General features: G+C 43.9%; 1 protein-coding gene across 3 annotated transcripts in view; it reads right to left on the minus strand.

The window, feature by feature from the left end:
• Positions 1-750: 750 nt before the first annotated feature.
• Positions 751-15,547, minus strand: part of LOC141221120 (uncharacterized) — a 249,516-nt gene continuing 234,719 nt past the window's right edge. For all 3 annotated transcript variants that reach the window (XM_073666461.1, XM_073666459.1, XM_073666460.1), the window contains one exon: positions 751-6,700. In XM_073666461.1, the coding sequence (XP_073522562.1) occupies positions 5,883-6,700 (818 nt within the window). In that variant the 3' untranslated portion in view covers positions 751-5,882. The remainder of the gene's footprint in view (positions 6,701-15,547) is intronic.

The raw sequence follows: 15,547 nt of genomic DNA on the forward strand, positions 1-15,547 counted from the left end.
TCTATATAATAGATCCCTCTGTGTGTAATGACTCTATATAATAGATCCCTCTGTGTGTAATGACTCTATATAATAGATCACTCTGTGTGTAATGACTCTATATAATAGATACCTGTGTGTAATGACTCTATATAATAGATCCCTGTGTGTAATGACTCTATATAATAGATCCCTCTGTGTGTAATGACTCTATATAATAGATCCCTCTGTGTGTAATGACTCTATATAATAGATCCCTCTGTGTGTAATAACTCTATATAATAGATCCCTCTGTGTGTAATGACTCTATATAATCGCTGTGTGTAATGACTCTATATAATAGATCTCTCTGTGTGCAATGACTCTATATAATAGATCCCTCTGTGTGTAATGACTCTATATAATAGATCCCTCTGTGTGTAATGACTCTATATAATAGATCCCTGTGTGTAATGACTCTATATAATAGATCCCTGTGTGTAATGACTCTATATAATAGATCCCTCTGTGTGTAATGACTCTATATAATAGATCCCTCTGTGTGTAATGACTCTATATAATCGCTCTGTGTGTAATGACTCTATATAATAGATCTCTCTGCGTGTAATGACTCTATATAATAGATCCCTCTGTGTGTAATGACTCTATATAATAGATCCCTCTGTGTGTAATGACTCTATATAATAGATCCCTCTGTGTGTAATGACTCTATATAATAGATCCCTCTGTGTGTAATGACTCTATATAATATAGGAGTTTCACTTTTTGTATTGAAGAACTGAAATAAATTAACTTTTTGATAATATTCTAATTTTGTGAGATGCACCTGTATATAGCAATGTTCACACTGGCTGCACTAGTTGCATTGGTAAAGGATTGCTTCCAGACATTGTCTCACAGCCTGGTGTCACCTGCACACCTCCCATAGTCATAGTCCCATAGGGTCACCTCCCTGAAATAATCATGCGCTCCATGTGACAATATCCTTTTTCCTGTTTGCTATAAATTCAGACCATTTAGACACGTTCATTGTCAGGACTACGAGCTCCACAGCTTGAAATGCATAGACCCTTGGCCTTTTAGCTCCCTCCCCTATGTCACCCCTTCCTCTTCTCCCACTTCATTGATATGTTTTTGCAAAAAAATTTGTTTTATTATTTTTCATTAAAAGTCATGTTTTAAACTTCCAATCATTGGCGGATGCTGGGACCCTCTTGTTTTTTTTCTGTTACTGCCAGCTGCCGGTCTGGAGTCCTGCACCACATTCTTCATGTGGAGGCTTCAAACCATCTGCACTTGGGAGCTGAATATTTTCTTTTCCCCCCTCCCTATGTTTTTTCACTCAGAAAATGAGTGTACCTCAAGGTGTTTGAGATTTCTGCAAGGGTGTGGAAGTTTGTGGAGTGGGGCTTGTGCACCTGGAGAGGAGAGGGACGAGAATGTGAGTAGGTTGTGGTCAGACAGAAGGAGAGGTGAAATAGCGAGGTTAGATAGGGAGCACAGGCGGGTGAAGATGAGGTCCAGAGTGTGGCCATCTTTGTGAGTGGCTGCGGAAGACCATTGAGCAAGGCCGAAGGAGGAAGTGAGAGAAGCTTAGAGGCAGCTGAGAGGGAAGTGTCAATGGGGATGTTGAAGTCACCCATGATGATAGTGGGGATGTCAACGGAAAGGAAGTGAAGTAGCAGGTGGTGAAGTGGTCTAAGAAGGTGGTGGCTGGTCCTGGGGGGCGGTAAATGACAGCCAGTCAGAGTAGATGTGCACAGCGTGCACCTCAAAAGAGGAGAGAGTAATGGAGGGTGGCAGTGGAATTTGGGTGAAAGAGCAGTTATCTGACAGGAGAAAACCAACTCCTCCGCCATTGCTTGCTGCTGGGGCAGGGGTGTGAGAAAGATGGAATCCACCATAAGAAAGTGCAGTGGGAGAGGCTGTGTCAGAGGGGGTGAGCCAGATTTCGGTGATGCCGAGGAAGGAAAGTTTGTTAGTAATGAAGAGATTATGGATGTAGGAAAGTTTGATGCAGACAGAGCGAGCGTTCCAGAGAGCTCCTGTTAATGGGACTGGGGAGGCGGGGGCTGGGCGGATGGGTATAAGGTTAGAAAGGTTGTGGAAATGTGTGTTCGTGGATAGGAGGTAGAAGTGACTGTGGGGATGTGGTGAGGAGGGCCAGGATTTGGAGAGATATCGCCAGCAGTGAGGAGGAAAGTGTTGGTAGGTGGGAGCAGGAGATTCCATGAGGTTCGTTTTCTGTTTCTACTGCTGCATGAGTTACATCAGACATCAATCTGTCAATGCTTTTCAACATCACCAATCTCATGCAACTGTTTACATGCATCTTTTATAAACAGTAAAAAGTTTGGAATAAGAAATATAGTAGGAAAGTGCACAGAGAAAATTCAGCCTCACTTTATCAGCAAGATTCTTTTCTTTGTAAAATCCAAAATAACTTTCCTTCAAGCTGGGGCATATTTAGAGGGAATGAAGGCAGACTGGCGCAGCCAGCAGGAAGGCGTTGTCGGATCGACTAAGGCGCTAAAGGTATCACTCAGGGGGCAGCATTTTGCTGTCCTCCAGGAATTTGTATTCATTAATGGTTTGCTGGTGAATCTAATAAGCATAGCTGCACTTTACTCTTAACCTGGCCTTAGGTGACTCTCAGGATATAATCTTGTGCTAAGCATTGTGGCATCTTATATTTTTTGTTAGGCATAAGGGTGTGTGCAATATACTTATTTTGTCCACTTGGTATATATTTCCCCTTGACATTTAGCACAGCAGCACTTTACTTATTTCACCGGGTTAGAATCATTTTGTTATATGTGCATGTATCTACCTGACTGAGGATTTTGAATCCCTTCTCTTATGGGATGTCATTATAGCGCCCCTCAGTGGAGCAATGTGATATCACCAGCGTTTGGATTGTTCTGTTTACTAGTTATTCCCTTTTAAATGATTTTATTCTATTGATGTTAATAAAGATTGAATTTATTTTATAGATGTTGATGGCTTTTTGACTTCCGTCCACTTGTAGGTTTTAGTGTGGCAGTTATAGTTTGCAATATTTTATAGAAGACAGTGGAGAGGTCATGTACTATAAGAGGGACAGTGTGGGTCATATTTTGTGCAGTTAGCACTGTGAGAGGACATTATTTATTCAGGGGCACAGCGTTTTTATTCAAGAGCATTTTAATGATGTTATTTTTAAGGGTTACGTCGAGGTGTGCTGCAGAAGACTGGAGAAGATGGCAGTATGCAGAGACGAGCTGTGGATATCAGAAGTCAGCATGGCGTCTGGACAAGGTGAAGAAGAAAGAGAAGATGTTACCTGTAAGGTACCTGGATGTAAATGTTTATATGTGATACTGACTACTAGTCATTAGTAATGTGGCTTCTATATGGTCTGCAGTCTGTTGGGAGCAAGTAACATCAACTCTCAGTATCTCTTTACCATTGTTAAGGACATACTGGGAGTTGTATGTTCCTATGATAGAAATGTATATGGGGCTGACCTAACATTGCAATTGATTGCTGTACTAAACTTGGGGTTGATTCATGTACTAATGGTGGGTCTGGTGATGTATTCATGTACTGATAGTGGTTGTGATGCCGTATTTCTCAAATGTTGATTGTTCCTGTGATGTATTCATATACTGATGGTGCTTCTGGTAATGTATTCATGTACTGATAGTTCTGGTGATTTATTTCATGGAATGCTAGAGTTGGAGGGGACCTCCAGGGTCATCGTGTCTAACCCCCTGCTCAATGCAGGATTCACTAAACCATCTCGGACAGATGTCTGTCCAGCCTCTGTTTGAGGACGTCCATTGAAGGAGAACTCATCACCTCTCGTGGGAGCCTGTTCCACTCTTTGATTAGCCTCACTGTCAAAAAGTTTTTTCTAATATCTAATCTGCATTTTCTCCCTTTCAGTTTCATCCCATTGAGTCCAGTCTTTCTTTGTGCAAATGAGAATAAAGATGATCCCTTTACAATGTGACAACCCTTGATATATTTGTAGACAGCTATTAAGTCTCCTCTCAGTCTTCTCTTTTGCAAGCTAAAAACTCACAAATCCTCCAACCGTTCCTCATAGAACATTGTTTGCAGACCGGTCACCATTTTGGTCGCTCTTCTCTGAACTTGCTCCAATTTCTTCGTGTCTTTTTTAAGATGTGGTGCCCAAAACTGTACACAGTATTCCAGATGAGGTCTGACCAAAGAGGAGTAGAGGGTGATAATTACTTCACGTGATCTAGACTGTATGCTTCTGTTAATGCAGTCTTTTTCACATGTGCTGTTGCTCAGCCCTATTCCTCCCATTCTGTATATGCTTTTTTCATTCTTCTTGCCCAGATGTAGGACTTTGCATTTCTCCTTGTTAAAAAACATTCTCTTACTTTTTGAATCCTCTCTCTCTCTCTCTCTCTTCTCTAGTATTAGCTATCCCTCCTACCTGTGTGTCATCAGCAAATTTAATCAGTTTACCTTCAATTCCTTCATCTAAATCATTGATAAAGATGTTGAACAACACAGGTCCCAGGACAGAGCCCTGTGGTACCCCACTTGAGACATTCTTCTAACTGGATGTGCAATAATTTATGACCATTTTTTGGATCTGATCACTAAGCCAGTTATGACTCCATCTAACAGTTGTCTTGTCCATTCCATAGTTGGTAATTTTTTCAATTAGAATGGTATGAGATACTTTGTCAAATGCTTTGCTGAAGTCAAGATATGCTCTATCTACTGTGTTTCCCTGATCCACCCAGTCAGTGATTCTATCCTAGAATGAAGTTAAGTTAGTCTGACATGTCTTATTAGTTACAAACCCATGCTGGCTCTGGTTAATCACTTCATTCTTATAAAGGTAGTTGCACACAAGTTGTTTAATAATTTGTTCAAAGATTTTTCCTGGTATAGAAGTAAGGCTCACAAGTCTATAGTTCCCTGTGTCCACCTTCTTCAGCTTTTTGAAGATGGGGACAACATTCGCTCTTCTCCAGTCTTCTGAGACTTCTCCTGTTCTCCAATGTACAATGTATGTACTGTTGGTGGTTCTGGTGATGTATTCAAATACTGACTGTGCTTCGTATGATGTACTGACTGTGCTTCTGGTGATGCATTTCTGTACTGATGGTGGTTGTGAAGACGTATTTCTGTACTGTTAGTGGTTCTGGTGATGTATAAATTTACTGATGATGGTTTACGTGATCTATTTCTGTTCTGGTGCTGTATTTCTGTACGGTTGGTGGTTCTGGTTCTTTATTCATGTACTGTTAATGGTTCTCATACTGTAGATGAAAGGGTGGGATCTACATCTGATACATGTAGATATCCATAACGTTTCAGATAACGTTATACACAGGTATGGTAATAAAGTATTGTGCTGTCTTGACAAATTAAGGATTACTACATCTGTACTTATGTTAAGAGCATTCATTATCAAATTAAGCACTGAAGCATGCAAAATCCTAACAGCGTGTAATATACTCACTGTCAGGATTTGGCTTTGCTTGCCAAAATTTTAATTTCCTTGTAACAAAAGATAGAAAAGACAGCGCACATAGGGCTTTATCTGTATAAAAGTAAATACCAGGTCCCACAATCAGTCTGACTCACCTTCTGAGGTTGTGTAAGTCACAACCAACTGTGTAGCACTTGTCAGATGGCCGCTGCAGGAGACCCCGCTGATCAGTAAACAATAAGAGGAGATAAGAAGCCGGGCTGATCCTCCGCGCTGGTCCCTGAGGAAGTGGCAGTGTAGCCACGAAACGCGTAGGCCAAGTAATAAAGAAAGTTTGGTTTATCATTAACCCTTGTGTGTCTCTGGACCAGCGCGGAGGATCAGCCCAGCTTCTTATCTCCTCTTATCATTTCCTTGTAAAGCATTTGCCACATATAAAATATCAACATGGCTTCTCTCCAGTATAAATCCTCTGGTGATCCCTAAGTTTGGCTTTAGTACTAAAACATTTCCCACATTCTGAACATGAATACGGCTTCTCTCCTGTGTGACTTCTATGATGGTCTTGAAGTTTGGCTTTAGTAATAAAACATTTCCCACATTCTGAACATATAAATGGCTTCTCTCCCGTGTGACTTTTTTCATGTCGAAGAAGATTTGATTTTGATGTAAAACATTTCCCACATTCTGAACATGGAAACAGCCTCTCTCCTGTGTGAATTCTTTGATGAGTAACAAGATTTGATTTTGATGTAAAACATTTTCCACATTCTGAACATGGATACAGCTTCTCCCCTGTGTGACTTCTCTGATGTTTAACAAGATCTGATTTCTGCACAAAACTTTTCCCACATTCAGGGCATGAATACGGCTTCTCTCCTGTGTGACTTCTCTCATGTCTAACAAGACTTGATTTATCTCTAAAACATTTCCCACATTCTGAACATGAATATGGCTTCTCTCCTCTGTAAGTTCTTCTGTGTGAAAGAAAACTGGAGCTTTTTGTAAATTCTTTACCACATTCATTACACTGAAAACGTTTACCCACCTTCAGATCTGTATTTGGGATAATCTGTGATTGGTCAGAACTAGTTTCCTTATGACTATGAGGATTATAGGATCGATCTGTACTGTAAATTCCTGGATGCATATTAAGGGCAAAGAGGTTTTCTCCCGAATAGTGTTCCACAGGATCTTCATCTTCTATTTTATAATTTAGCAATAATATGAAATTTTCCTCCGAATTCTTACAGGAATTTTCTGTTCGGATTAAAAAAAAATTTTTTTTTAAGAAGACTGATAACATTCTCATTAAGCTGTAAACATATCTACTGTTTTGGTGTAATTAAAAGTGTAGTTTTTTAAAGTATTTATTTAGCCAAAGCCAGAGGTGGATACAGTGGAATAGGTTCTTATTCTATGCTTCTTTTGGAAACCATTTTTGGCTTTAGTTTAACTATCTACCACAAAAACGGCATGTGTGATTCCAGTCTTTAGGGTGTGCTCACACTGAGTCTTTTTGCTGAATTTTTCATCAGAAACTTGGTGGAAACTCAGCAAATCCTTCTCAAAAAACTAAAACTAACTCGAAAAATTTGAGTAATTGTTCCTAAAACTCAGCAGAAAGACTAAGTGTAAACACACCCTTAGGGTATGTACACACGATGCCTTTGAAACTAGGGTGAACCTGCTGAGTTTTTTAAGTAAAACCGGCTTCAGGAAACACTGGTGTCATTGCTGCGTTTTAAAAACGCAACAAAAGACAACAGGAGCTTTATGTCGGTCTTTTTTGCCTCTCCATAGACTTCTTTATGTAGTTTATGGCATCTTACAAGCAGAAGACTCCAGAAGAATGGTATGCTCACTTCTTTTAACAGCCTCATATTTTTTGAAGAGTGAAGTGGTTAAAAGACCATCAGAAGACTGAACATATGCACAGCAAGTTGTTTTGACATAGAAATGTATACAGTATATCACAAAAGTGAGTACGCCCCTCACATTTTTGTAAATATTTTATTCTATCTTTTCATATGACACTTTGATACAATGTAAAGCAGTCACTGTACAGCCTTTTATAACAGTGTAAATTTGGTGCCCTCTAAATAACTCAACACACAGCCATTAATGTCTAAACTGCTGGCAACAAAAGTGAGTACACACCTTAATGAAAATGGCCAAATTGTGCTCAAAGTGTCAATATTTTGTGTGGCCACTAGGGTTGAGCGAGTATGTTCTGTCCGAGTATGCTCGGGCTGAGCTCCGAGTATTTATAGCTGCTCGGTGATATGGTTGAATCGCTCCCGTGTGCAAGATTTGCGACTTTTTGACCGTTTTATTACATGGGAGGAATGTCTATTTCTTACACATTCCTCCCATGTAATAAAGCTGTCAAACAGTTGCAAATCATGCACACGGGGAGCGATTCAACCATATCACCGAACAGCTATAAATACTCGGAGCTCGGCCCAAGCATACTCGCCGAAAGGGTTAATAAAACATACTCGCTCAACACTAGTGGCCACCATTACTTTCAAGCACTGTCTTAACTCTCTTGGGCATGCAGGTCACTAGAGCTTCACAGGTGGCCACTGGAATCCTCTTCCCTCCTCCATGACGACATCACTGAGCTGGTGGATGTTCGAGACCTTGCGCTCCTGAACCTTCCGTTTGAGGAGGCCCCAGAGATGCTCAATAGGGTTTAGGTCTGGAGACATGCTGGGCCGGTCCAGCACCTTTACCCTCATTTTTTTTTTAGCAAGGCATTGGTTGTCTTGCGGGTGTTTGGGCTCTGCTTCAGTCCCTCACAGTACATGTTGGCATTCATGGTTCCTTCAATGAACTCATGCAGCCCCAAACCATGACACTCCCACCACCATGCTTGACTATAGGCAAGACACACTTGTCTTTGTACTCCTCACTTGGTGCTGCCACACACACTTGACACCTCCTGAACCTTTTTGACACCTTCTGACACCTTCATCAGGCTCCAGTAATCCATGTCCTAACTCTCCTTGACTTCAGCAGTGTTTGCGGCTTTCTTGTGCATTATCTTCGGATCTTTTGGGCCGACAGCCTTGCAGACCAATGTGATGCAGTGTGCGGCATATGGTCTGAGCATTGACCGGTTGACCCCCCCACCCTTTTAACCTCTGCAGCAATGTAGGCAGCATTCGTATGTCTATTCTGACCAGACGACCTCTGGATATGACGCTGAGCACGTGCACTCCACTTCTTTGGTCGACCATGGCAAGGCCTGTTCCGAGTGGCACCTGTCTTGTTACTCTGCTGTATGGTCTTGGTCACCGGGCTGCAGCTCAGTGTCAGGGTGTTGATAATCTTTTAGCCTCGGCCTTCTTCATGTAGAGCAACAATTCTTTTTTTTCAGATCCTTAGAGTTCTTTGCCATGAGGCACCATGTTGAACTTCCCGTGACCAATATGAGAGAATGTGAGAGCAAGAACACCAAATTTAACACCCCTGCATCACATTTGCTCCTGAGACCGTGTAATATTAATGACTCACATGACACCGTGAAGGGAAAAGGACTAATTGGGCACAATTTGGCCATTTTCACTCAAGGGGTGTACTCACTTTTGTTGCCAGCGGTTTAGACATTAATGGCGGTGTGAGTTATGTACACTGACTACTTTGATACAATGTAAAGTGTCAGATCTTCAGTGTTGTCCCATAAAAAGATAGAATAAAATATTTACAAAGATGTGAGGGGTATACTCACTTTTGTGATATGTTGCATGTTCAATCTTTTGAGTGTTTTTATGGTGCTACTTTTGGCACGTTTCAGAGTGGAACAGCCTGAAAAAGTCATTGTAAGCACATACCGCACACAAAGTTTTTTGAGGAGCTCAAAACCAATAAATTTTTCAAGCAGAAAACGTGTTAGAAAACTCATTTTTGGTGACTTTTTGATGGTGCTTTTATTTTCCTGAAGCGGTTTTGAAGATTTTTAGAAGTTCTTTTTCTGAAGCATTTTTGAAGACTTGAAATTGAACAGTATCTTGTTTGGAGAGGTTTCCTTCAGGATGCTATTCAAACAGTAACAATTCCTCAGGAAAAAAAAGCTCAAAAACATAAATAATAAAAGTAGATTTCCATTGAAAATTAATTACAAGGTTTACAAGCATTTTTTATGTAGTTTTTGGTGAGGATTTTGGATGGATCCGCTCCAAAAACTCTTGAAAAAAACCTGTGCACATATACACATTGTCTTTTTCAGGTACATTACACCTGAAAAAGAGCCGCAAACCCTCTTCCTTCCCTCGCTAAAAATGAACACTGTGCACAGCAGTGTCAAAACGACAATGCTGTGCACATGTTGAGTGTTTTATTACTTGGATTAACCGATTCAGCGTTCGGAAACTGTGAAAGGGTTAAAAGAAGTAGCATGTTCCTTCATCAGGAAGCGTCAGAAGCTCTTTAGATATAGTTTGAATGACAGAAAAAGACTCTGTTGGCAGAAACGATGGCAAAACGGCCAGCAAAGCCACTTCAGGATAATCGGCTTTGCCTATGAATAGCACGGCGGGTCCGTCAGCGTCTTAACTACTCTAAGGGTATGTTCATACTGAGGTTTTTTTTCAGAATTTTTGGAAACTCTCCAAATCCTCGTCTCCGTTTCCTCTCAGTTTCTGCAGCAAAAAATATCAGCAAAAAAGTGAACATACGTTTGTAAGTCGTTAACCTGTGTCAATGAGAAATTCCAGGATTATTGTCTACATGCAGTGACCACTTCTATTACATCAACATCATAACACTTAAAAAATCAGAATCTAAACGTTCCAGCTTATTCGTAAGAGCTCTTTCAGACTTCCGGGATAATCTGTCCAATGTCGATTCGCAATAAACAGACTGGCCGCACATCTCCTACGCCGAGCGTGACAGCCTCATAGAAATGCATGGACTGGCCGCACATCTCCTACGCCGAGCGTGACAGCCTCATAGAAATGCATGGACTGGCCGCACATCTCCTACGCCGAGCGTGACAGCCTCATAGAAATGCATGGACTGGCCGCACATCTCCTACGCTGAGCGTGACAGCCTCATAGAAATGCATGGACTGGCCGCAAATCTCCTGCGCCGAGCGTGACAGCCTCATAGAAATGCATGGACTGGCCGCACATCTCCTACGCCGAGCGTGACAGCCTCATAGAAATGCATAGACTGGCCGCAAATCTCCTGCGCCGAGCGTGACAGCCTCATAGAAATGCATGGACTGGCCGCAAATCTCCTGCGCCGAGCGTGACAGCCTCATAGAAATGCATGGACTGGCCACAAATCTCCTGCGCCGAGCGTGACAGCCTCATAGAAATGCATGGACTGGCCGCACATCTCCTACGCCGAGCGTGACAGCCTTATAGAAATGCAGGGACTGGCCACACATCTCCTGCGCTGAGCGTGACAGCCTTATAGAAATGCAGGGACTGGCCGCACATCTCCTAGGCCGAGCGTGACAGCCTCATAGAAATGCAGGGACTGGCCGCACATCTCCTGCGCCGAGCGTGACAGCCTCATAGAAATGCATGGACTGGCCGCAAATCTCCTGCGCCGAGCATGACAGCCTTATAGAAATGCAAGGACTGGCCACACATCTCCTGCGCTGAGCGTGACAGCCTTATAGAAATGCAGGGACTGGCCGCACATCTCCTAGGCCGAGCGTGACAGCCTCATAGAAATGCAGGGACTGGCCGCACATCTCCTGCGCCGAGCGTGACAGCCTCATAGAAATGCTTGGACTGGCCGCACATCTCATGCCCCGGACATGACAGCCTTATAGAAATGCAGGGACTGGCCGCACATCTGACCAGAGCGTGACAGCCTCATATAAATGCTTGGACTGGCCGCAAATCTTCTGCGCCGAGCGTGACAGTCTCATAGAAATGCTTGGACTGGCCGCACATCTCCTGCGCCGAGCGTGACAGCCTCATAGAAATGCACAGACTGGACGCACATCTCCTGACTCGGGCGCGACAGCCTCATGGAAATGCATGGACTGGCCGCACCTCTCCTGCGCTGAGCGTGACAGCCTCATGGAAATGCATGGACTGGCCGCACCTCTCCTGCGCTGAGCGTGACAGCCTCATGGAAATGCATGGAATGGCTGCACATCTGACCAGAGCGTGACAGCCTCATAGAAATGCACAGACTGGACGCACATCTCCTGACTCGAGCGTGACAGCCTCATGGAAATGCATGGACTGGCCGCACTTCTCCTGACCAGAGCGTGACAGCCTCATAGAAATGCACAGACTGGCCGCACATCTCCTGACTCGAGCGTGACAGCCTCATGGAAATGCATGGACTGGCTGCACATCTGACCAGAGTGTGACAGCCTCATAGAAATGCACAGACTGGACGCACATCTCCTGACTCGAGCGTGACAGCCTCATGGAAATGCATGGACTGGCTGCACATCTGACCAGAGTGTGACAGCCTCATAGAAATGCACAGACTGGACGCACATCTCCTGACTCGGGCGTGACAGCCTCATGGAAATGCATGGACTGGCCGCACCTCTCCTGACTCGAGCGTGACAGCCTCATGGAAATGCATGGACTGGCTGCACATCTGACCAGAGCGTGACAGCCTCCTAGAAATGCACAGACTGGACGCACATCTCCTGACTCGGGCGTGACAGCCTCATGGAAATGCATGGACTGGCCGCACCTCTCCTGCGCTGAGCGTGACAGCCTCATAGAAATGCACAGACTGGACGCACATCTGACCAGAGCGTGACAGCCTCATGGAAATACATGGACTGGCCGCACCTCTCCTGCGCTGAACGTGACAGCCTCATGGAAATGCATGGACTGGCTGCACATCTGACCAGAGCGTGACAGCCTCATAGAAATGCATGGACTGGCCGCACATCTCCTGTGAAATTGTGGAAAAACTGTAAATCTGCCATTGTTTTTCAGGTTTTGTTTTTAAGGCATTCATTGTGCAGTAAAACGGCCAGGCACCATGCTTGTCCAGGTCCGTACAATTACAGCAATGCGAAAGTTGAATAGTTTTGTTTTTTTCCCCCCTTTTTTCCATCGTTGTATGCTTGGTCCTTCCCATACCTAAAATGACATTATCACCAGCCATTTAAAAAAAAACAAAAAACAAAACTGACTTTTGTTTTTTTTTTAGATTTTGTTTTTTTGCTGTTTCCAGGTTTATGGATCCCGTTTCGGTGCTGACAGAGCAGCTTTGGAGTTTGTCACTGGAGGTGACAGACCTTCAATTAGAGGTTGACCACCAGCGGTCGCAGACTCCTAATGTTAGGAACTCCGTGGGTTGGCCGGTCCAGCTTGAACCCAATATTGCCCTCCCGGACAGGTTTTCAGGAGGTAGAGACAAGTTTTTTGTTTTTAAAGGGGTTATCAAGTGCATACCGATCAGTCTGCAGTCACTCTGTGCACTGTGCACTGTGGGGATTCACCGGCATCAGACCCGGGAAGGAGGGTATGTATGAGATACATACCGCCCACAATTGGGCACGGCCTCGCTTCCATACACTTGTATAGAGCTGTGGCCGTGCCCCGTCTAGTGACGTGGACGACCAGAGGGCGTGTAGAAGGCCCAGCCTGAGCTCTATACAAGTGTATGGAAGCGAGGCCGTGCCCAATTGTGGGCGGTATGTATCTCATACATACCCTCCTTCCCGGGTCTGATGCCGGTGAATCCCCACAGTGCGTACGCTGGGGGATTCATAAGTCTGCAGTCACACAGAGTGACTGCAGACTTATCACTTTCGACCGGACAACCCCTTTAAAAAAGCTTGTAAGTTGTATTTTAAGCTTCGACCTTACTCCTCTGGAGATGAGGAGCAGCAAGTGGGGATTGTGATCTCACTGTTGCAAGGAGATCCTCAAACCTGGGCTCTTTGCCACAGGGTTCTGTTAGTCTCCAGCCGTCATCTATGATGATCTTGACCGAATCTCTTTGGCTGATTCTAGGCTGCGTTGCCTTCAGCAGGGGAATCGGTCAGTGGAGACTTATAGTTCCGAATTCCGTAGATGGGCAACTGATACCAAATGGAATGACCCGGATCTTAGAAGTCAAATTTTTCAGGGCCTTTCAGAAAGGGTGAAGGGTGGCAGTTTACGAAACCCCGGGGTCCTTGGAGGCTGCCATGTCATTGGCTATACGTCTGGATAGAAGCCTTAGGGAAAGGTGGGAGTGACCACCTTATCCTGTGCCCTATTTTCAGGATAACGCCCCTTTGCCAGGGTGGCGGTCTGGGGGTGAACCTGTGCTTATAGAGTTGGAGGAACCCATGGAGTTAGGGGGAGCTACTACGTTGCATATTTCCCTTGAAATCCGCAATAGAAAGGGCGTGTGTTTTTATTATGGTAAAAAGGAACATTTTATTGGGGTCTGTCCCTCGATTCCTAAGCGAAAAGAAACTCGATTAACCCTTGGTAGTGTGGAGTTGGATAACCAGGGGGTGTATTTGTCTTCAACATGCAGTTATCGGTTTGTCCTGATGGCAGAGGTGGTGCCAGAGAGCAGGCCTGAGAAAATGTATGTCTTTGTGCACAATGGAGCTGGAGTCAGCATGGTTGATGCTGGTTTTGTGAGAACTCATGGACTTACTTGCTGTACATTAACTAAGCCCATCCCAATTTATGCCATCGACTCTTGCGCAGAGATGTCTGACACAGATTGTACATGATATAAGACTGAGGTTGGGGTCTTTTCATTATGAGGTAATCCCTTATGTCCTGGAAGGCCTTCCCACTCCGATTGTACTGGGTCTACTCCGGTAGTGGATTGGCAATCCAGGCAAACTGTTGAATGGGGAGATTACTGTTATGAAAACTGTTCAAACATTTCCCTTTCTGCAGTCTCTACGGAGACCTTACCTGCATTTTTGTCTGGTTTTGAGGACGTATTTTCTAATTAGGGGTGTCAGGATTTGCCTCCTCATCGTGCATATGACTGCCCTATTAACCTGACTCCCGGAGCTAAACTACCCAAGTCCAGACTACATAATCTTTCTGGTCCCGAGAGACAAGTCATGAAGGATTTCATTGCTGAGAGTCTGGAGAAGGGAAATATCAGACCATCAACTTCGCCGGTAGCGGCAGGGTTCTTCTTCTTCGCTAAGAAGAAAGATGGAGGGTCTCCGTTTAGGTTTCCGGGAATTGAATCAAATTAACGTCCAAGATCCGTATCCTCTTCCTCTGATTCCAGATTTATTCAACCAGGTTGTGGGAGCTAAGGTGTTATCCAAGTTGATTTTAAGGGGGGCCTACAATCTGGTTAGAATCAGAGAAGGGGGTGAATGGAAAACGGTGTTCAATACCCCTGAGGGGCATTTCGAGAGTCTCGTTATGCCTTTCAGTTTGACCAAAGCACCTGTGGTGTTCCAGCATTTCCTACACAATATTTTCCATCATTTGGTGGGGAGGTTTGTGGTGGTCTATCTGGATGATATTTTGGTTTACTCACCTGATTTTGAGACGCATCAGGGTCATGTTAAACAGGTACTACTGATAATAAGAGATAAACTATATGCCAAACTAGAGAAATGTGTTTTCGCCAACCAGGAGGTGCAGTTTTTGGGGTACCTGTTGTCATCATCGGGTTTTTGGATGGATCTGGAGAAGATCCATGCTGTCCTTGATTGGGACCGTCCCGAGAACCTGAAGGCATTACAGTGCTTTTTGGGCTTTACTAATTTTTACCGGAAATGTAACCAAAATTATCCGGTAATTGTGAAACCCCTCACTGACATGACAAGAAAGGGGTCTGAGCTTTCTAAAGGGTCGAATGCCACCCAGCAGGCTTTTTTCTCCTTAAAGAGATGTTTTGTAACAGCACCTATACTCCATCAACCCGATGTTTCTCAATCTTTCATCGTAGAAGTTGATGCGTCGGAGGTGGGGGTTGGGGCTCAGGGTCTGTCCCCTGGTAAACAGCGTCTATGTGCTTTCTTTTCTAAAAAATTATCTTCGGCTGAGAGAAATTATGACGTGGGTAATAGGAAGCTTTTGGCGATTAAATTGGCTTTCGAAGAATGGTGACATTGGCTGGAGGGGGCTGTCCATCCTATTACTGTTATCACTGACCATAAGAACCTGTCATATCTTCAGTCTGCTA

The sequence above is a fragment of the Phyllobates terribilis genome, unplaced genomic scaffold, assembly GCF_046119375.1.
Source record: "Phyllobates terribilis strain yellow unplaced genomic scaffold, ASM4611937v1 Scaffold_318__1_contigs__length_2195899, whole genome shotgun sequence".
Taxonomy (NCBI): Eukaryota; Metazoa; Chordata; class Amphibia; order Anura; family Dendrobatidae; genus Phyllobates; species Phyllobates terribilis.